The 23,326-nt window shown below is 39.6% G+C and overlaps 1 protein-coding gene across 1 annotated transcript in view; it reads right to left on the bottom strand.

Annotated features, from left to right (window-relative positions):
* The window catches only part of RSPO2 (R-spondin 2), a 156,934-nt gene extending 141,700 nt beyond the window's left edge, over positions 1 to 15,234 (bottom strand). The window contains 2 exon segments of the mRNA XM_037803013.1: positions 14,154 to 14,415; positions 14,794 to 15,234. Coding sequence (XP_037658941.1) covers positions 14,154 to 14,247 — 94 coding nt within the window. The 5' untranslated portion in view covers positions 14,248 to 14,415; positions 14,794 to 15,234.
* Between the last annotated feature and the right edge of the window lie 8,092 nt (positions 15,235 to 23,326).

A 23,326-nucleotide genomic window follows, 5' to 3' on the forward strand; every position in this document is an offset into this window, starting at 1 on the left:
CAGAACCATCAGTAGCAAAAGGAGCTGCTTGCATTTCCAGTTCTATTCCCCTGGCTTGCAATATAACCAATTTCTTCAGTTCATGATACTTTTTGCTCTCTTAAAAATACTGTCAAGTCACTTTACTAGTAAGAAAATCACACATCTACAGTGCTGTATTTCCTCTAGCAACAGGTCTGTTTTGAGAGTCACATATTAAATGTGTTTACATTCAAAGTTTCTAACAAGTATTTAATTTAATCCTCCCCATAGACATTTGTGTGAATTAAATTTTCAACTTCAACACATAATAAAATAATTAAACATATATATTATAGGTGTCTTCCAATGGGTCATACAAAAACTACACCAGTGGTAATGTGATTAGTAGCAATGAGCTAAGTTTTTAAATAAAGATTTCTGTAATTAGGAGTCAGCTGCAGCTAATAAGTAGGGGGAAATGTTAATTAAAAAAAAAAAAAACTCAACTGTCACTTAACCACTGAAGGCTACTACTAAGTACGTTCTTTATATGCCTTCAAGTTAAAAGACCAAACAGCAAAAAATAAGCAGTTGATGGGTTAGGAGAACAAATTCTAAGCAGTGAACTGCCATTCAGGTCAAGTTTTGTGGAAACTTTAATCTTTCTCAGGTGACATTACTTGTATTCCACCACATCCAGTTGATCTCAAATATTTTCCTTCCTCTCCTTGCTACGGCTTCCAGAGAATGTTTAAGTAGCACAAAGTACTGTTTTTCTATCCAATGAGCCTCAGATTACGCCAGGCTGAAGCTACTGTATGTTCACTTAGTAGCTTTTCTGAAAGCTGTTATCAGAAAACATTATCAGAAGATGTATAATAGAATTCAGGCTTTCAGAAGGTTTGCATTTCATTCCTGTTAGCAGAAGCCAAAAGACTTTGTTGATGTCATTCTACCACTAATGTTTCAGTGAGCAGAAACTGTTGGAAGGCTTTGCCTCTTCCATCTGACAGGGAATGTCTTGAAACAAATCAAAGCATTTTATTCACTTATAGTAAAGCTGACCCACTGGCCAAACAGTTAAGAATGGTTCTATAAGCAACAACTCCTTACTCTGAAAATTGGCAATTAATGGGGAAGAATTAAGCTTACAGCCTGCTTTTCCTAGACTAACTATATTTCAGAATAACAAAATAGCTATGGTTGAAAAGGAACAGTTCCTTTTCTATAGAAGAATTTCAGCTAGTAAATGTGGAAGGAATGATAAGTTTAGAAAAAGTTACTATTTTATAATCCCTAATGAAGCTGATGATTCAGACAAAGATCACCAAAGAAAGAAACCATCAGACGAAAGGCTAATGGGAACCTTAAAATGGAAGGCTATGGCTGTCACACCATGGGGCCACTGATTAATCACAGTATCACTAAGAATGGTGCAACGTGACCTTGTGTGTCCCCTGATGTGATGCCATAGGAAACACACAGCACCAGCTGTGACAGATCCCAGCCAAAAAGAGTTGAACCTGAATCTAATCAAACCTTCAAGGCAACTTCTAGTTTACAGAAAATATGGAGGCTAGAGGAACAACTCACATGACACCCACAAGGAAGTGGAAAAATCCAGAATGTCAGACATTCTGTAGAAAACTGACCTGGTTTCTTCAATAAGTCAGTGGCATGGAAAAACAGGAGAGAAGGAAATGCTGCCTAGAGTCAAAGGAACTTGAGAGACATACAAACCAAGTAAATGGTTATTTAAATCCTGATTCAAACATACCAGCTGTATAAAGACATATGAGGCAACCAGGGAAATTTGATTACATAGTGATTAGTATTCCGTGTTACCAAGGAATTACTACCTTCATTAGGTATGTTAGTAACACCATGGTTTTGTAAGAAAATGTCCATATTTATAAGAAATACATACAGAAATATGTAAGGTGAAATGACACAATACCTGGGATTTTCTGTATAACATTCCAGGCAATAAAAAGTAAAAAAGAAGACAAAAATAGATGAAGCAAGTGGCAAAATCTCAATATTTGTTCAATCTGGGTAATGGGGCTATAGGGTCTCACTATACAGTTCTCTCAACTCTTTTTTATATGTTTGAAATTTTTCACAATAGTTTTAAAAGAATGATCTTACTAACCCTTTATATATAGCACATAAGTGAAACTAGATCAAGCTCCTTAGCAATGCCAATATTAGATGCTACTCAAAATTAAGAGGGGTCTAATTTAAGACACCTCTAACACCAGAAGCAATGTACAACGGGCAAAATTAAAATGGTAGCAATGCTCCACAAAGGATGAGAACAGTGCTTGGAAGACATCAAATGTCAATAGGAAACCAGTGGAACAGAATGTTCAGCGTCAGCTGAAGAAGATGAATAACAAGAATACAATTTCATGCATTGACTTATCTGAAAAATTAAAAGCAGAGGTGATTCTTCTGATTCTTGCAGTTTCACAGAACGTCAGGAGCAAAAAGCACCGAGCCCAAACCCTGCGTACTTATAAAGCAGGGGGATGTCTTAAGCATCCCCACCTCCAAAGCCACTGCGTGCCCAAGTCCAGGGTTTACCACTCACATCACGCTTCATGTGCAGGACACAGTCTATGTAGCTGTGTACAGTCGCTCTACCTCTACTAATCACCCACTTCTATTACTACTTCCATTATTAATAGTAGAAATAACTACTAATAATTCTTATTCCATAGAGTTTCTGGGAACACAAAACGAGGGTCTGACACAGGTTAGTATTTTAGTTCTGCCAACGCACATTTGAAAGTAATGACATCTGGATCAAAACGTAACTCTGGTGTGAGCTGGGGACCTTAACCTGCTTTATTCTCGATTCCAGGTAAGCACCTCTCTTAATGTGGCCAATTTCTTTTCTCACCACCACACTGTAACCTCAGGATGAGTCAAGAATCAATGAAAACCCTTCGTCTCCAATGTCCTATTTTTTCATAGTTGGTTCTTTGATCTTAAGAGCTAAACTCTACCTTTACCCTGTTAAATTTTCATTCTTAAATTCATCCTGTCATCCCCACCCATCGAGATCTTTTTGTAACCAGTCATTTTAAACATTCTGTTCAACTTTGTATTATGCAAAAGTGTGGTGGGCGTGTCATGTTTTCTCAACCAAATATTTAAGAAAATAAATATTGTTCCAAACAAGGCTGAAGACAGGGTCCTTTACTACACACAAGGCCTCCCTCTAAGTTGACATCAATCCATTACTTACTACTATCTGCCAAAAGTTCAAGTAAGAAAACATATATCTGCTTTTCTCTTCTTTGTCCAAGAGGATTTTTAAAGTTTATTATGCTTTCATAAGTGCACAGTATTATTAATGAATTTGTCAACTGCTTCTTTATCTTCTGGTCTACTAACCCTGTTTAAAAAAAAAAGCAAAATATTTGTACAGCATCTCTGCTGGTTATTTGCAGCATTGAGAGCTCTGACTTTCTTACAATGAAATATTATTTTCAGAAGTATGCCTCATTTAAGAATTCAGATTCAGCTTCAATATGTGTATTATTAATACTGAAGTTCAGAATGATGAGTTAGAAGCATATGATGCAGAACGTAAAGAAGCAATTTTATTCAGTGTCCTCTATTTAGGAAGGCATGTTTTATAACTTGAGTTTGAAAAACTGTCAACAAGAATTTATATTTGAGTATCTATAGGATACAAGATGCATGACAGATGCCCTCATTGTGGCTCTTGTGCTGTGAATGGGGCTTAGTGGTCCCTTAAACTCAGTGCAGTCACCTGCTTTACAAACAGTCTTAAGAGACACTCTGCTATTAGAAAAAGGCCGTTTTCAAAGTCGGAGAGTCAAGGCATCAAGAAAGTGTGTCTTCCATTAATAGACAGTTTCTTAAATATAATCCTTAACTTTCCTCCCTATTACCTTCCTTCATTTTGCCTTAACTCCAAAAGTTGGAATAAGTCACATTCTTCTTCCACCTGACAGGCCTTTAAGTCTTAGAAATGAGTGATCTTGTTCCTGCTCATTCTTTCCTCCCCTAGGTCCTGCCTCCCATTTCTTCAAACCTTTCTCTCTGAATTTAACAAAAAGACTTCTTGATGCACAGAAGCTTGCCAAAGCCTTTAAAACAGTTATTATTCACTGTGTCACTTTCAAATCAAGATCATGTTGAAATCATCTATAGCAACTGCAAAGAAATAAGTCTCTTCACTTCTGTAAAAGGGAAAAATTAAATTGCACCAAATTCATCATTCTGGACAGTTTTCAAGAGATAATTTTTAACGTCTAGATCAATTTTCAGTGTTACATTATTTGAATGAGAGAACAAAAAGATCTTTCCTACGTTACTGGATTCAGTCAAGAACCACATCAGCCACTCTGTCACTTAGTGACCAGGAGGAGTGATGCTGATCACTTCCTTAACTCCACCACTAACTAACCTCGGCATGCTAAGGATGCTTCCGGGAACCACAAGGGTCAGTGGACAAGTCACTGACCCCAACAACGTTTCTCTACCGTGCTAAGCTGGGGACAGGAAAGTGCCACAAGATCTCTCACACTGGGGGAAGGAATGCTACAAAACAGGACAGCTCTGATTTCTCTCAAAGCATGACAGATGTCCAGATCCTTGGATAAATAGAAAACTTGAAGCTGGTTTGCTCATTCCATTCACCCAACCTACAGCTGTTCTCCACCTCTTCCTCATATCTACTTAGAAGAGCCCAGAACCAATACCAGAGAGTCCCTCAAAACTCCTCTAAACACCTGATCCATAAACACACACACACACACACACACACACATACACACATAGAAAGCAAACTTCTAAAAAATCATCAAGCAGCAAGTGTCAAGAATTGGTATTAATTATAATTAAGTCTCCTTTTACCTCCAAGAACCACTCGAAGGACATAACAAATCAAAGATTAGTCACTACCTTAATTTAATCTGTATCTAGGTATAGTAAACTGGGACCCCTGGAAACAATTTCTCCCAATCCACTAGGCTGTCAGGGGTCTCTTATTTGGAACAAGTCTTCAAAGATCATCAACGGCACAGAAAGAGCTAAGAACAACAAATACCACAGTTTTTCCTGAAACATTATTTTGGGGATATGGCAAATTTGGCCACAATATATTATGCCCACTATGATTCAACTAAACATGGTCTCGCAGGTTGATGATATAGCACAAACCTCTCAAAGTTAAAAGCCAGCTTTTGACAATCAGAAAGAGGCAAACACAGCAAGTGAGATGAACAACAAATGAGGCACAAGAGAAGTTTTAAACCCTAAGTCATACTTCATCACATGAGGAAGGAAGAAAACCTATTTAAAATTATCAAACCTTGGATTTTCAAATTAAGGTCAAATTTCACCTTTCTCAAAGGGCTAAACATATGAGAGACCAAACCCATCAATACAAAAGGGTCTCTCCAAAGAAATTAAAGAATGTGGCAATTAATTTGGGAGTATTAATTTGGAGTCATTTGGGTGACTACTCCATCCTTTACCAGATACTTAATGTTTAGGCATAAACTTTATGAAAAATATATTTAAAAAAAAAAAAACACACACTGATGTCTTCAATATGCCTATAGAAGCTGGAATCTATTTCAAGGTGAACTCCAAGTCTGGCTTTAATAGCTGTCCCACAGGATGCCAAACAGTAAGGCTGGTTAAGTTTGCCTTTTAGTGAAGAGGTCTTGTCAGAAGGAGATTAGGAACCCAAACCAGAAATGCCCAGTCAGACTAAAAGCTCTCTTTATTCATTCCTTTCTTTCCCTCTGTAATGACAAGATGATCACAGCATCAATCTTCACGGAGAGAGCAGGTTTGCCACCCAAACCAACAGGGCGAAGCAAAGCACAAAACTTCAGAGAACAAAGCGCAAGGAAAAGAATGCAAAGTGTGCCCTCTATCGGTGTGTGTGCCTCAACTGCTCGACATGGTTGGTTGGCAAGTTTTAGCCAGCCACAGGTGAGAGGATGACAAAGACGATCACAATACAAAAATGCTAGAATATGCTGACACAGCAGCAAGGATCTAGCAGAAACCCATTTGGCCAGAATTGATGAGTGCTATGCTCTGTTTTTTTCTGACCATTTTGTGAAAAGGTAGCATGATGTACACAAGTCACATCAATGCCAGAACCATATTTGGCTATTTCTAAAACTATATAATTAACTGTTTTATTAATAAGATAGAAATCAGATCATAAGAGAAGTTTAAACAAAAATACTGCATATTTATATGGCACTTTTAAAGACTTTTTTAGGGAACGGAGAATTTAACAACTATGTCTTTGACTAAGGGATTATTGACCACGTAATTATTTACTGAAATAAATCTTGAGATAGTGTTCCAATGTGGTCTCATATTGTTAATATATGTATACACATGCCAATGGATAAAAATTCTATAGGAGTGCCAGAAATAAAAGCACCTCCTATCTTTCATATAAAAGAATAATAATGATGGAACAAATTTAGCAATACAAATAACCACTAGTACAGAGTTCCAAGGCCTTAAAGGATTCAGGTATGCAAATGTTTACTAGAACACACTTGGGTGCTAGACCTCAATTACTCTACTCCCTCAGCCTTTAGTTATTTAATATCCACAACTTAATTAGCATAAATAGGAGTTGGAGAAAGTTCTGAGACTCAATAAAAGTCTGTGGTCTAAAGAACTTCTGAGTGAGTTCAGACGGGATTTCTTTTTTCCTTTTTGAATATGAATGTGTATATTGAAAGCATACTTTGTACAGGAAAAGCCAGTGAATTCATAGAGTTGGATTCCAGTTCTAGCTCTCTTCCATTTAACAGTTGGTCTTTAAAAGCACACATTTCAGTGAAAAGCTCACCATCCTTGTAAGTCAAACCAGTCCAGTCCCACCTCCTTCCAAGTGTAAGGAGATGTCAGTGCTTTCCTGGAAGACACTACACAAAAAAACACTACATAGTCCATCACACCTACGTAACCTGTTCTAAAATACACGACACATCTGCATCTCTCCTATATGTCACCATAACTACATTTATTATCTTAAGTCATAAACAAAAGAATAACATTGATTAAACATTTTCCTGCACTAACATATCTATGTTATTAAAGGGAATGCTTTTTAAGAAGATAAATGCTACTTTCTTTTATTCTCCCCTAAATGATTATTCATATGGGCAAGGTGTTTATGATTTTTTAAAAAGCCCTGATTGGCATGTTCTCGAGAAAAAACGTTTTAAAAATATAAGCTGTCCCCACATAGTTTTCCCTACCCTATCCCAAACTCAATTGCCATTTGGGAGACTATCATTCAAATAATAAACAGGTATATGGATGCACAAACTGGCACCAGTATACTCTGTGAAATTCTGAATATTTTAAGAAGAGACTTCATAATAATGAGTGCTGGGTTGGGAGTGCATTTACAACGCTGTTTTCTTTTTACACTGTAAAGAAATATAGCAAATAATGTGACTACACCTATTATAAGCAATGTATAATGATTCATTCAAACTTCAACTATGTACAAAGAACTTTGAATTTCCAAAAAATATATTTCCCATTAAGTCATCAAAATTATTTTAAGGGCAAACAATAAAATCTCATATTCAATGACTTTTTTCAGCCACAATTTGTGGAGAAAGCCCTCTGTTAGGCCTGGTGTAGGGAATACAATGACAGTAAGCTGTAGTCCTGCCCTCGAGAAGCTTAAAATATAATAAGGATGAGACAAGTGCCAAAATAACCAGAATAAAGGGGGAAATAAGAGTCCTTTAAGAACAGCACAAAAAGCTTAGAAAACCATGAAGGAATCTTTGATTCCTGGCTTCGGCAAGGAGAGGCAGAAAATTCCAGGAAGGCTTCACAGAGGCAGTGGCATTTTAGCTAGGCACCACCGCATGCTCAACAATAGAGAGAGCAAGAAAACACAGTGTGCTTAAACACAACATAATCTGTTATAGCTTAAGCATATAGTGCTTTCGAGGTAGGGAAACATCGGTGGAAACAGGCCGCAGTCAGATGATGGGGAACCCTGAATGTCACGTGAAAAGAAGCTGGTGTTTATTCTGCAGGCAATGCTGGAGCCATGAGAGGTTTGGGGTTTATTAGCAAAAGAGGTAACATGACCAGATCAGCAGCTGAGAAATAATCAAGGCAGCATCACTGAAAGGATGGATGGAAGAAGTAGATGCCAGGAGATCAGGAGCAAGGGAGAGCCTGGGCTAGGGAAAACCTTTAGAAAGAAAAGGATGAAATGGGTATAAACGACATTTTTGAGGCAGACTCACTAAATTGAATGAGCTAATAAAGAGGCAACTGAAAAATCAAAGACTACAATGAGGCTTCCAGACTTGAAACACAGTAACTTCATGAATAGAAATAAGGAGCGTGGGCAGAAGCACACATTTGGGAGATGGCACAGGAGAGGAAGTGAGTTGTCAAGTTTGAGTGTGCATGGAATATTTAGCCATATGGCAGGAGTTGGGCAATCAGAGGGTAATAGTCTGAAGCTTAAAAAAAAAAAAAAAAGTTTTGGCTAGAGTTGAAGGATTCTATGTGGAAATAACAGGTGAAGACACAGGTATGGATAAAATCCTCCAAGAAAAAGAACAAAAGTGAATGAAGCAATACTACTCTATACTTACCCTAAATAAGCGGATGAAAAAAGAGAGAAAAGGGCATAAAAGAGGGAGGACAAACTAGAGCACAGTATCACTAGCCAAAGGAAGAGACTTTCTTTGGAAAGAGGTGATCCAGAGAATCTGGAAGAGAGGACTGTGCTGCCGTTGTTGGAGCTGGCAATTAAGTAAGCATGGATGGCCGTTAAGAAAACCCTTTCAGCAAAATGAAGAGGGTAGAAGCCAGGTTGTAGCCAATTGGAAAGTGACTAAGGCGGGATTATTAAGCAAGAGAAGGGCAGAGGAGAACTGAAGAAAAAGGGAAGAGATTAGCCTGCAATGTGAGAAGGAAGGAAATTAAGAATTTCAGGATTAGGGATACAGTGGCTTGCTTCAAAACGAGTGACTAATACAGACATGTCCTAGAGCAGAGAAAAACAGGCATGAGGGTGGTCCTTGGAAAGAGTAAAAGAAAAAAACTCTAACCTTATTCATTCATTCTCTATTTCTTTATCTCTATATATAATTACTAATATACAAATGCACACCCATATATACACATATACACATGTATGTAAATATATATCTATATACACCCTCTCTGTTATCATTACATGTTGTATACACTTTAACACCTTCCCTATTTATTCCAGATGAAAATAATTAAACTTTTTTAAAATGGACATGCAACATTGTTTTCTTCTAGTGATCAATTCTTGAATGTTGGTGATAGCAGGGCAAAAAAAAAAAAAAAATGATGAACATCGTGACATTCTGAAAAGACAGGGAATTTGAAACCTTATTTTCATCCCAAAGTTTACCACATCCTTTTAGCAAAGTGGTTATCAAGTGTTATAGCAAATGATCTGTCTGTCATCTATTTTCCTGTACTTGGGAGGAGTAAGAATGCTTATTTTCAGGGGAAAAAAGGCAGTCAGTTGGAAGAAAAGAAGTAAAAAGTAGCCTGGATAATCCATAATCTGGCAGGTCAGTCTCTGAATAAATCAAGAGGTAGTTTTACATTAAAGAATTAAGAAGTATCATATCAAACTTGTGATCTCTGCAAATATTGGAGTCTACCCAAGCTGAATTTTAAAAGCAGAGAAAGCTAGAATGCAATGGAAGCCTGGGGGAATGTCACCTATTGTCAATCACTTCCAAATTTCAGTAGCAAAATAAGATGTTGATTTGAGCATGGCGAATTTCTGACTTCACTGCACTGGTAAATCACTGGCCAGAAAAAAAAACTAATGGAATTATGCTGGAAGAAAAAGCAGCCCATTAACAACAGAGAGAGCAAAAGAAAAGAAACATGTTTATGTTTCAAAGTTAAACATCACATCAGCTTTTCTGAAATACTCTGGAGCTTAAAAAAGCAAGCACACAAAAAGTATTCCGAAGCTTTTTCCTTTAAGTGTAGGTTAATATGTTCCATGTGCCCTTTTGTGTTTTGAAAGACTACCACGAGAAATAAACTGTTATTAAAAGTAGTTGTAAAAACAAATCTCTCTAAATTTCTTCATTAAATTTTGAAAATAAAAACACAGATTAATTTAGCTATATAAATAAACGTCCATTTATTTTTCCAGCCTCAGTTGCTAGAAAAACACCACACTATTTGTGACAAACACTTCAATTCCATGGAAGATCCAAATCTAATCTTCTGAAAATAGATCTCATGGAGGAAGGTGAGGCTCCAGAATGGTACAAGGTATAGGAGAACACTTGTTGTACCACGCCCCCTACCACCAGAAACGTGAATTAGATGTTTTGGAGCCTTGCTGTTAAAAAGCTATCAAGAAATTATCATAAATCCCTGGTGAAAATATGCTTGGGCACACAAACAGAACGAAAGAGCTACAAAATTAAGTCACTGCATATCAAGCTCCAGAAATTCCAGGACACCATAATAAAGTTATAAATTGTGTAGTTCAGCCTGAAACGTGGCTTACGACTGGTCCCAAAACAAAACTAACCGAATAACCCCATTTATCATACAAATAAGTCATAAGTATAAGAGCTCCCAAGACATATCTAGGCAGTAGGGGCTAACAGTAGCTAATAATGACTATGCCTTCGAAGTGGAGACAAGAAGTCGTACTACCACCATCACGGAGATGAAACATTAGTAGTCAACCAGCTTTTCAAAAAGTGGACACGTCTCCCCTCCCCAAGGTGTTCACTGTCAGTACTGTGCTGGTGTCTAACTGGTTAATAAAAAATGACTGCACCCAGACCCCATTAGTGATTATTGAATGGATTATCTGATGATTTTGTTTTCAAAATAATGGGAAGAAAGAATGGTAGGTGACTGGTACTGTTTAGAACGGTCTCCCCTACATACAAAGTTTTGTCCAAAAGCAGGAAAGGCTGACATTGTATTCTCTCAATATTCTGGCTCTATTTTGAAATAAAACATAGAGTGAAATGATATATTTGCTCTCTATTCCAGACTGGATGCAACTGATTTTAACTGACTAAATTATTTGATCTCTGCCAAGAATTTTATTTCATTAAGAAAATGATATTATGGAGCATCTGAGATCATAGAGCAGACTAAACATAATGCCAAAGGAGTTCTGAGAATGCTCCACAGTGAAGGTTTGATTATTTGCAGATGGAATATGAAGAAGAAAAAAAAAGAAAAAGAATCAGGTCCCAGGCATTAGACTAACCAATCTAGTACCACTACTACCTACATCCTAGCACAAAGCCAAGAAAATAACTGATCTTCTAAGCTACAGCACCTTTTTTAAAGGGTACAAGTCATTGTTTCTTCCTAGAAAGTAATATTTAACTGCCACTGTTCCAAAACAAAGGGAAATGGTGGTACCACAATAGGATCTAGCATGTCAACTGTCACTGCTGACATGATTTGGCTAGTAGTCAAGCATTCACCAAGGAATTAATTTAAATCAATCTCCTTGGGGAGAGCCAATTGTTTGGTGTGCAGAACAATTGGTGTTGGATCAATCAATGAACATGAGATCAATTAAAACCAGCTTAACTTTGTGAAGAGGGATAATTCACACAACTTGAGTTAGATCTCTATTCATTTCAGTACTCTCACAATACAATCCTTAAGCTTCCTTGCAAAGCAGAAAAGCTACTATCACCCTACGCTGTCTAGCCAGCCCTTTAAGTAGTTCCACTTTTAATTAAAAGCACAGTACACCCTTTGTTGGCACAGATAGTGTGGTCACTTTTAAGGACCTCAGATATTTTAGCCAGAAACTTGGGATTTGGAAAGGGACAGCTGTTAAGGAAAAAAAAAGAAAAAAGAAAAAAAACTTTTTTTTTTTTTACACAACCCTAACAATTTACATGCACTTGAAAGAATTTCAATTTTATTAAAAGAAAAGGTTGGTTTGGCAAAAGTTACTATTACACACTCTAGAATTGGGTTTCTAAATGTCAGCGCTTGAGGATGTGGATGGTAATTGCTACAAGGGATTTTGCTAAAGCAAGCTTTGAAATAAATAGGTTTTGCCTCAGATACATAAGAAGTCACAGGCAAAAGGACAGAGATGGTCCTGCTAGAAATGCCTGCAGTAATGTGTATGGCCACAGGAGCGCTGTAATGTCATTCTCCACCAAACAGCACCTCCACGTTAAAGTTATACTATAACAACATGCTTGATTGTTCTCCACTCAACCACAACGGGCAGTGTGGATCAGAAAATGATCGCTGAATTAGTAAATAATCTAATAAACAAAAAAGAATTTGGCACAGGGGTTTAGATATCTCTATATTTCACAAACTTTAAGCACCTGAGTTTTTTTTAACCGAACAGACTGCAGCTTCTGCTTAAAAGAAGGAAAAAGGCCTCTCCAAACACTTCTGACCACAGTGTAAAAAAAATTGCCAGCTCTGCCGAATAATACCTTGAGAGAAAATAGTGACCTGGAGAACAGTGCCGGGTGTGTGGGGGGGGAGGAGATGGAAAGGGACTTTACGCAGACAAATATCAATATTGAACTTTTATGGCCTCTCAGAAGAAAGTTCCCCCTAGTATTTCTAAGTGGAATAATTTCTGAAAATAGGAAGCATTTTCCAAAAGTCAGAAAGGAGAGAGAGACATAGAGAAGAGACAGAGACGTGTCTTATGAACCACAGATGCATCGTGTCAATCGGAGAGCAGATGCTACCTAAGTTGCACACCACCAGTTAACTGGAGCTCTATCCTAGGGGCGGCCAACATCCAGCCCTTCCCGTAAGCGAGTGCAGTTTAGCGACGTCCTTTAAAAAAGAAAAAAATAAAAATAAAAAAATACCATCAAGAAATAGGGTGCAATAAGCCCTCTCCAAAATCTGGATGCAGGACCATAGATTCCATAAGACGAGTTAAATAACTCACATCTCAGGTAGACTAAAACATTTATATCCCAGGAAAATCAAGATCTATTAGCTATAAATTCTAAGTATGCAAAAATCCAGATTGCTGGAGGAGAACAAATAGCTTCACCAGGTGATGCTGCGCCCTTCCCATGCGAGGATAATGTAAGTGTGTGTGTGGTGTGTGTGTGCGCGCGCGCACGCGTTGAGATTTGTATTTAAATCCCCCAGAAGACTTAATTGCGTCTTGCAGTCCTTCGCTTAAAATGCGGTTAGATTGGCTGCAGCCTCAACGGGACAAAATAAGCCCCAGGAGAACTAAATTAGTGAACACAAAATCTTTAAGAAAGCGAACTCTAAGACCTTTCTGGAGGATTCCACCACCTTCCTCACTAAGCACACACGTGAAGGAGAGGGAGAGAGTTAAAAAAACGAGAGGGAGGGTTAAAAAAAATGCAAGTGAATTTCTTTAGGAACAGAAACTGCTCTCCCAAATAGTTACTTTTGAGGAAGCCAACAGAAGGTACAGAGTCGGGCCGATCCAAAAACACTCGCAGGAGCTCTCCCCAGAAAACCAGCGCACGAGTTGCCACCTAATTCTCAAAGTTCAGTAGATCATCCCATTTCGTTTTAGGGTCTTGGGCGGGGGGGGGAGGGGGGGTGTCAATGTTGCCTTTTTCCTGGAAATGTAGGTCCTCCACCTCGACTCGGTACCCTTCCCAGATCCCAAATGCGCACCCACATAAAAACACAGGATGCTTGTCCAAGGCATCTGGGGCCAGGAATTGGGGTGCACGTGTGTGAGGAAGGCAGACAGACGTGCTGCAGATGGCTAATAGGATAAAAAAGATGGGAGGGAAGGTAGGAAAAGAGAGGGAAAAAAGGAATAAAAACGAAAAATGGGTGCCAGACCTGCGACCGAAAGAGAAAACAGTTCTGGAGCGGAGGCGCGGCCGCTAACGTGGGTGTGGACCGCACGACTTCACACTGAGAGCCCGCAGGAACGCCGGGCGCTCTCGGCTCCAGGCGAGTGACACCAGGACTCGCAGCACCGACTGCGGACAGAAAAGACCAAGCGTTCTGCAAAGTAGGACCTGGAAAGTGGAGAGCGGTGGCGCGCAAGAGTAGGGGTGGAGGCACCCCCTGCCCGGCTGGACCCTAGAAGCCCGGGCTGGAGCGAGCGCCGCGCGCCCCAGACCCGCACGCAATTCTGACAAGGTGGGACCCACCTCGCTTGCTGCGTCTCCATCGGTTGCCTTGGCAGTGGCTGTAATCCATACAGTTCAGAATGATGAGGGCAAAAGAGAAGAGGCGAAACTGCATTTGGGCGGTCAAGAAGGGTAGAGACCTCTCTCAAAGTCGGGAACTGGAGGGCTCATCCGAGGAGCCGGCGCTGACTGCGCTGCTGGGGAGGACGCAGAGGAGTCGTCGCCACTAGTCCTGGAGCCGCACTGGTCAATTCGGCGCGTTCAGCATCTCTCCGCTGCGAACCTGCGAGATGAGGGCGCGAGAAACTGAGTGAGTGGGAGGGTAGAGAGCCCCAAGGAGGCAGCTGCGCCTTAGCGCGTCCCAACTTAAAGAAGGGGAGGGGAAGGAGCGAACCTACTGCCTGGCACGAGCCACGAAGCAGCTTAACCCCGCGCCCGCAGCTGCCGACGAATTGTAAGGGAAGGTGATTACAATCAGTGAATTAGCAACCTCTGCCAAACCCAGGCTCCAACCTCGGAGAAAGAGCGTTGTGCCTGCACTCCCGGGAAGGAAAGCGCTTCACGGGCACCGAAGGCGCAGAGTCAAAGGAAACGCCTTCGACCCCTCCGGCCCCATGGTGGGGACCCCGAGCACTGCAGAGGCCGGGCGCGGGTCGCCTACCGTGCGCACCAACGTCTCCGGCGGCGCAGCGTGCCTAGGCGCTGCGCTCCATCCGGAGCCCTGGAGGCTAGCCGCCTAGCTGGCACGTGGATTGAGGCAAAGTTTGCCCCGACGCGCCTGGAGCGCCTGGCAGCTTCGGGATTCCAGCAGCCGCCGCGAGGTCGGCGTGTGCGGAGAGTCTTTCGAGTCCGCGGCGCCTGGCAACGCAGCAGGGCGGGCGCGTCTGCCGCCACTTGGATGCTGCGTCCCGGCGAATGAGTTGGATTCTCGGCGAAGGGAGCGTCCGCTCACGTTCTCTGCGTCGCTATCCAATCCCGCCGCTTCCCGGCTCTCTTTCCACGGTCACTTCACCTCTAAGGTCTAGATTTCTGTCTTTCCAAGCTGGGGGAGACGAAACGCGCTGGCGAGTCGGAGGGGATGCGGCGAGCGCACTTTCCAATGGAGATGCAGACCCGCCGAGGCTCGGGATGCTTCTATAAGTAGGGGGTGCTGTGGTCCAAGGCATCTAAGTCTTGACTGCCTCGGAGTTCCTGGGTCCTAAAGCCAGAAACGCTCCGGTTTCCCTGAGGTCCTAAAGAGCGCTGACCGCTTCCAGCGAGTCTAAACCCAGGCGAATCCCCTCTGGGCTTTCCAGGAGCGGGTGGCAAAACTGAAAAGTCGCTGGGGTGGGAGTGCCCCATGACTTGGCTGCGCCCGGGAGCCTCGCTGTCTTTACTACAGGCGGCCTTTCGGGCGCTCGGGAGTGGGTTCCCAACCTCATCGCCGATCTTCCTGCAGGGGGATCTGACAGATGGCTTCCCGAGCCCGGCCTGGACTACTGCTTCTGACAAGTCGAGTTTAAACAGGAGCTGTCTCCTGCAAGATGCCACACCTCTGCCACGTTCTAATTTACGCCTTGGTGCTTTGTTTTATGGGAAAGTCTGTTAGCGAGGCTGAGATTATAACGTGCTCGTAGTTTAGGGAGTGAAAAGAGGATTGCCGGTAGCTTTGCTTATCCTCAGAAGTGTTACTTCTTGACTTTATTTCTCCTACAGAAAACTTATAAAAACCTGTGATGACTTGCTTGCAGTACTCAAGGAAATGAGAAGCTACTTTTTTAAAGAAAAATTCAGTTTTCACTCATTCTTATCCCTCCTCCCTCCCCCTTCCCAACAAAATCTCGTGAATTAAACTTTTAGGGCCTTGAGTTTGGGGAAATACTCCGTTTAACAAAGCATTACATTAAATACTCGAGATGTTCCCTGATTTCATTCTGGTGAAATCTGTCCTGCATTCACTGCTGCAGTAAAGAATGTATCTACTTCTTAGTTAAAAGGTAAGAATTTATACTGCTAATCAGGGCCTAAAATGTCTATAGATATCCCCACAGGTATATTGTCCTGTTTAAATTTCCTTTTCTATGCCTCTAGTTTCGGATGTACAGGAATGGGGCAACATGAAACAATCATATAGAACAACTGGAATCAATATTAAAATAGTCACATTTATTGACTATTCCATTATTTGCCTAACCACAACTATTTTACAAATAGCACTATTATGTAACAATATTTATGTGCAAAGAGTTTTTAGTGTTGTTCCCCTTATGCATGTCTGGAATACCCATGTAAATCCGAGTTGGGGTTACATGCTCATAGATAAAAAAATGCAGCCCCAGAGACTGGCCCACAAGACACAAAACACATTGAAGAAACAGTGCAGCATTTTGGATTCTTGTTTTTTATCACAGAATTTGTAAGTGATTTTACACATTTCAGCTTAGGGAGTAGTCCAACATTTGGCATAATGATTTGATAATTCCAGTGAATAGTCCTCCAGCATAATAAATACCACTCCCCTGAATATACACACACCAAAGTTTATTGCATTCATAAAGGAATTGAATCAGTGGGAGAATAAAGTCTTCTCTAAGGAAGCCCCCTGCTCTCCTGTACAGCTTTGGAACCCATTCAAGTTCCATTGCTATCAGTGTCCTTTAAAATATTTTAAAGCAAAAATAAGCACAAGACTGAGCACATCCAACTCCACTTGTGTGGTTTTGGGCAACTCTCGGGATCTCAAATTCCTCACAGTATTCTTGGGAAATTAGACCAAGTTCCCTTTCACCACTACTCTGTTCTGGTTTATAATCCATTTTCTGTTTTTATCAGGAAGTTTGCTGTGGCAAACCAGTGTCAGGACAAACTCAGCAATGATGGCTTCTCCAGGTAGAAAGATAAGAGATGGCCACTGTCATGCTTAGTTAAATTGACAAACCACTTTCAACTGTTTCTCTTCAAAGATAGCTACATAATTTTAATCATTTGTGGGGCACAGTAGCATTTTAAAAATCAGAGCCCTTTTGCAATTCAGCTTCCTTTTATTTCTAAACTCAGAATATGTTGTTGAGGCTCAGATCTCACAGTTTCTCCTTTTTGGAGATCCAATGGAATTTTTCTTCAAACTGTTTAGAGACCGTGGTTTCACTAAACTAGCTTTGTAAACAAGCATGTGCCTGGTGTCTGATGAGCTTGACGCCAATATAACTCAGCAGTGGAGGAAGTTGATGAGGACTGGGGTGGAGGAAGATGTTATAGATGGGAGGCACACACACATAAATATTTTTACTGTTTTGTCTTACAGTGAATACATATAGCTCAAAATTCAGTCCTCCACAAAAGAGTCTACAGGGAAAAGTCTCTCCCACCTCTCTCTCTCAGCCACCGAGTTCTCCTCAGAGACAATCAATGTTATTCTTATATAACCTTCCAGGTTTTGAGTATCTTTCCAGAGATATTTTGTGTTTATCGAATAAATATGTGACGTGTATATATTTGTGTATTATATTATCCCCTCTTTCCTTTCTGCAAATAGTAGTATACTATATTCACTGACCTGCACCTTGATAGTTTTTCATATATCTAAGAGTTCATTCTTTATCAGTTCATGAAGAACTTCCCCTTCCCTGTTCTATTTTTTACAACCACATATCATTTCACTATATAGATGTCCTAATGTATTTAGCCAGGTCCCTACCAATAGGCACTTAGTAATTTTCATTCATTTTCTGTTATAAGTAATGCTTAAATTAACAACCTTTTCATGGGTCATTTTTCCTTTATCTGCATTATAAACCCCTAAAATAAAAGAAAAATTGGATCAATCAATCACGCGCACGCGTGTGTGCGCGCGCGCGCACAGACATCTAGTTTCCAAATTGCCTTCCATAGAAGTTCTAGCAAACTACATTGTATGAGAGTGGCTGTTTCCCCATATACCAGACAACATTTTTGATCTTTTCTACTCCTAGGCAAAAAAGTGGTATCTTAGTAAAGTTGTAATATGTATTGATCTTCTTTTAAATGAAATTATGCATCTTTGCTATACTCAAGGCATTGATAGTTCCTTTGCCATGAACTTTCTGAAGAAATTATCTGCCTCTTTTTCTATTATGTTCTTGGTTACTTATTTTTGCTTGTTACATATACATATATAGATATAGTATATAGATATATATTAGCTTTTGTGATTTTTGTCATAGATTTTTTCCAGTTTATCATATGTCTCTTAACTTTGCTTTTGATGTTTATTACTATGCAGAGAATTTTAAAATATTTTTATATGGTTAAATTTGTCAGTCTTATTTTTTTACAGTTCTGTGTTTGTGTCATACTTGAAAGACTCTTCCCCCTACTTTCTTTTTTTTTTTTTCATTTGGGAATTTTCTAATGCATTTTTCTAAATGTTGAAAAACATAGGATGCCTGTGATTTTATGATTGTACAACATAGGCTACCATAGAAGGGATTTAAATTTTCTTCTGAATGATTCTTCTGAATCATTCTTAAGTTAATATTTATATTCACAGATTTGTTTGACTTTGGCACTGACTCTTGTTTTCATTAGCTAATTGATTTAGGGTTCTCTTATCTTTTATGTTATCAGATACTCATATTCTCAGATTTAAAGCTTCCCACAATCTTTTTATCCATGTTGATATGTATTAATGTACTCACACTTCCAGTCTAGAATTTATCTTTTAATTGCTTTAGAACAAATTATGACATTTTTGCCACTGTGTCAATATTGACAGCAGCATTTTCTCTGTTAAATATAAGCAGAATGTGCATTTTGGTAGTTTCATGTGATAGCCTATATTCATTTATTAGTTTTTTGTATGAAGTAATTAAATTAATAAATACGAAAGATATTCAAAAAGGTCATTGACCAGTCTTTATCTAGGCTAATTTGTTGTTTAAAAGGCTACACCATAATCACTTATTTAAAATTTGAAAAATATGTAAATATTTGACTCCTCCAAATGTTAATACTGTGTGTTGCCACTTGAGCCCTCTTCTGTAGACTGATGTGATAAGGTCAAATTCTCATTTTGCTCTCTAGCCCCATGGAAGAGATCCAGGAGGCAGTTTTGTTGACTTCAAAGGAAGTTGAACCCAGATCAGCCAAAAAGTAAAAACTCAAGATTTGACCTGAAGTTTTAAATCCTGTGTACCCTGAACTCTTTTGAATTAATGTGTCTTTTCCATTCTCTTTTGTGTGAACATGGTAGCTGGAAAGAAGCGTCACTACACCCTAACACTATGAGATACATAAAGATTTTCAGCTATTTAAGAATTAGGCTCAGTTTTCATTAATAGGAGTAGAATGTCTGTTTTCATTTATTTGTAAGCAATGAACAAGTAGCTCCCAACAGTAGGAAATACCCTCCCAAGAACTTTTTCAGTCCTAATATCTTTTGCTAATATCTTTGTCATTATTTCTTTGACTATTCCTTCTGCTCCTTTCTCTTCTCTTTTAGGGACTCCCATAATGTGTATATTGGTGCATTTAATGGTGTCCCATAGCTGTCTTAGGCTATTTTCTTTTTTAATATTTCTTTTTTTCTTTCTGCTCCTCAGCCTGACTCATTCAAGTGTCTTATCTTCAAGTCCACTGATTTTTTCTTCTGCTGGCTCCAGTCTGTTCTTGAAACCCTTCTGGGCATTTTTCATTTCACTTACTATGGTCTTCAACTCCAGTAGTTCTGTTTGGTTCCTTTTAAAATTTCTATTTACCAAGTTTCTGATGTTGTTCATTCATTATTTCCCTGATATCCTATAGTTCTTTATCTGTACTTTCCTTCATCTCCTGAGCATTGTTTTAAAATTCACTTTTACTGAAATATATTCACATACCATACAGTCATCCACAGTGTACAATCAACTGTCACAGTACCATCATATAGTTGTACATTCATCACCACAGTTCATTTTTAACATATTCATTAATCCCCCAAAATAAAAATAATAACAATAAAAGTAAAAAAGAACACCCAAAGCATTCCATCCCCCTCCATCCCACCCTATTTTTCATTTAATTTTTGTCTCCATTTTTCTACTCATCTGTCCATACACCGGATAAAGGGAGTGCAATCCACAAGTTTTTCACAATCACACAGTCATACCATGTAAGCTACATAGTTATGCAATCATCTTCAAGAATCAAGGATACTGGGTTGCAGTTCAACAATTTCAAATATTTCCTTCTAGCTATTCCAATACACTAAAAACTAAAAAGGGATAGCTATGTAGCGCATAAGAATGCCCTCCAGAGTGATCTCTCAACTCCATTTGAAATCTCTCAGCCACTGAAACTTTATTTTGTTTCATTTCTCTTCCCCTTTTTTCTCAATCCCAGGATGCCAGGTCCAGGCTCATCCCTGGGAGTGATGTCCCACATTACCAGAGAGATTTATACCCCTGGGAGTCATGTACCACGTAGGGGAGAGGGTAGTGAGTTCACCTGCCCAGTGGGCTTAGAGAGAGAAGCCACATCTGAGAAACAAAAGAGGTTCTCTGGCGGAGATCCTTGAGCATTTTTAAGATCAATTTTTAAAGACTTTGTTTGGTACATCTACATTCTCATTTTCTTCACTGATGTTTTCTGTGTCTTTATCCTCTTCCTTTGGATAGGCCATCATTTCCTGTTTCTTTGTTTGTCTTGTACTCGTGTTGCACCTGTACATTTTAATATTATAAATGTTAACTCTAGGATTTACTCCCTGGGACGTCTGTTTCTTGGTTTTGCAACCAGCTATCTTCCCAAAGTAAATGCAGTGTATAGGGTTTTCTGTGTCTTTCTGGGCCTCTGTCTTGTCCTGAACCTTTGCTTATTAGTTGTTTTGGAGTTCCCCTATTTACAGGAGTTTGGTTGTCTTCTCTGCTTCCCAGGAGACAGATCTCCCTCTCCCAGATATCTGAAGCTGGCAGGCAGGACTTTGTCCCAGACTGTCTGCCTCTATAGTTTTTTACATTCCTTTTGTTGTCTCACACTTCTTTTGCCTGGAGGACAATTTCTGGAGAAGGGTCACCCCGTGGAGGGCTTTCCCAAATCCTCCCCAGCCAACACAGGAAAAGGGGGTACAGACTGGCTCCAAAGTACCCTGGAGAAGGGATCAGGACGGATGCCAAATATTCTCCGATGGCTCCCTGAAGCTGAGCTTTCCTGGCCTGCCCAGTAAGTGCAGCCCTTCAGCTAACTTTCCCCTACAGCCCTGAGGAAGGCAGTGTCTTTAAATCTCCACTGTCTCCACCTCTGTCCAGGGAGGGTTGAAACAATAGCTGCTCTCAGAGCCAGGACACAGAGAGCCAAACTCACTAATCAAAAGCCATGATCAGTGGTTTTATTGTATAATATTATAATTTTATAATATTAAAATGTACAGGTGCAACACGAGTACAAGACAAAGAAACAGGAAATGACAGCCTATCCAAAGGAAGAGGATAAAGATACAGAAAACATCAATGAAGAAAATGAGAATGTAGATGTACTAAACAAAGCCTTTAAAATTGTTTCTGTGCCAAAGACTGTTGTTGGGGAAGAGGATTTTTATCTCCCTTTCTGTCACAGCGAGCTAGCCAGGGACTGGACCCCACAGCAGCCTGCTGTGTGGGAGGGGGGTGGGCACCAGTGACCACCCTGCAGAGAGAGCAATTCACCGTTCTTGATCGTAATGTATCAGTTTCTCCCTCTCGCACTTCCCTGGATGCTGTACAGGGTTCTTCTGGGTTCTGGGGTGTCAATATAATTATTTCAGACAGTTCCTGTCTAATAGTTGTTCCGGTGGAAGGACTGAGTCCTGGAGCTCCCTACTCCACCATCTTCCCCTTTTGCATAGTTTTCTGTGACCATAAAACATTCAACCACAAACTCCTTTCTAGACAGCTTGATCACCTCTTAATATATTCATTCATACCAATAGGCTATCAATTTCATCTTCTTAAAGGCCCTCTTGAAGGCTTCTGGCATGCTTCGGCTGGACTAGTTACCCTTTGTGCCTCATACGCTGTTGTCATCCTGAGCCGTCCCTTCCCCATCTTCCTGGGGAATCCCTTCCCCTCTCCTGATGGTGGGTTTTTGTTTTCTGTGAGCTACGTCTTCGTCTTTCCCAGTTATACCCCCTTCATTGTGGTGGAGGATATTCTCTAACAGTTTTCTGGAAAAAAAATTGTATGGGAGTAAACTTTTTGAGGCTTTGCATGTCTAAAAATGTCTCTATTCTATCCTCACAACTGATTGTTTGGCTGGTATAAAATGTTAAACTGAAATAATTTTCCTTTAGTAATTTGAAGACATTACTCCATTGCCTTTTACCTTCCAATGTGGCTTTTGAGAAGTCCAAAGCCATTACTGATTCTTTTTCTGTGCCTATCTGCTGCCCACTCCCAGAAGCCTGGAGGTCTGAACTTTCACAGAAAGTAAGTTGTTGTGGGTCTTTTTTCACCGATTATTCTGGGATTTGGGTGGTCCTTAAAACCTGATAATTCATGTCCGTAAGTTCTGGAAATATTCTTGAGTTACTTTGTAGATTTTTTTTTCTCCTACATTTTCTCTCCTCTGTTTTTTTTAATACCTTTTGTTCAAATATTAGACATCCTAGACTGGTCCTATTATTTTCCTATATTTTCTCTCCTATTTTCCATCTCTTTGTCTTTTTTATTTCTATTTTCTGGAATATTCTCTCAACTTTATTTTCCAAGTCTTCTAATAAGTTCTCCATTGTTCCTTCCATTTATTTTTTTTTTAAGGTTACAGATATACATAATTTTTATTACCAATTTCTAGTGAAACCTATGTTGCTATTTGATTATACAATTACAAATTTCATCTTCCTTACTCTATCTTTACACCGCCATCTTGGAAGAGAAATGAACACTCAACAGCTGCTTCCATTTATTTTTAATGCCAAGATCTCTTTTTTTCTTTTTTAAAATTTTCTTGACAATATATAGTCTCTGTTTCTTCCAAGTTGCTTTTCTCTGTGTGTTTGTTTGGGTCTTTATCTTTAGTGTTTGAGACATTTCTTAATATTTAGTCATTCTTGGCTGTTTACTTGTATTTAAAAGTGAAAGACTAAAAAGCTGAATAAAATCTCTGAGCATATAGGTGATGCTTGTCAACTTGACCTTTACCGTACAGTAAAAATGAACTATACATAAACTGAGATATTATTGGAGGTCAAAATATAATTTATTTATTTCCACTAGGGTTGGGCA

The sequence above is a fragment of the Choloepus didactylus genome, chromosome 14, assembly GCF_015220235.1.
Source record: "Choloepus didactylus isolate mChoDid1 chromosome 14, mChoDid1.pri, whole genome shotgun sequence".
Taxonomy (NCBI): Eukaryota; Metazoa; Chordata; class Mammalia; order Pilosa; family Megalonychidae; genus Choloepus; species Choloepus didactylus.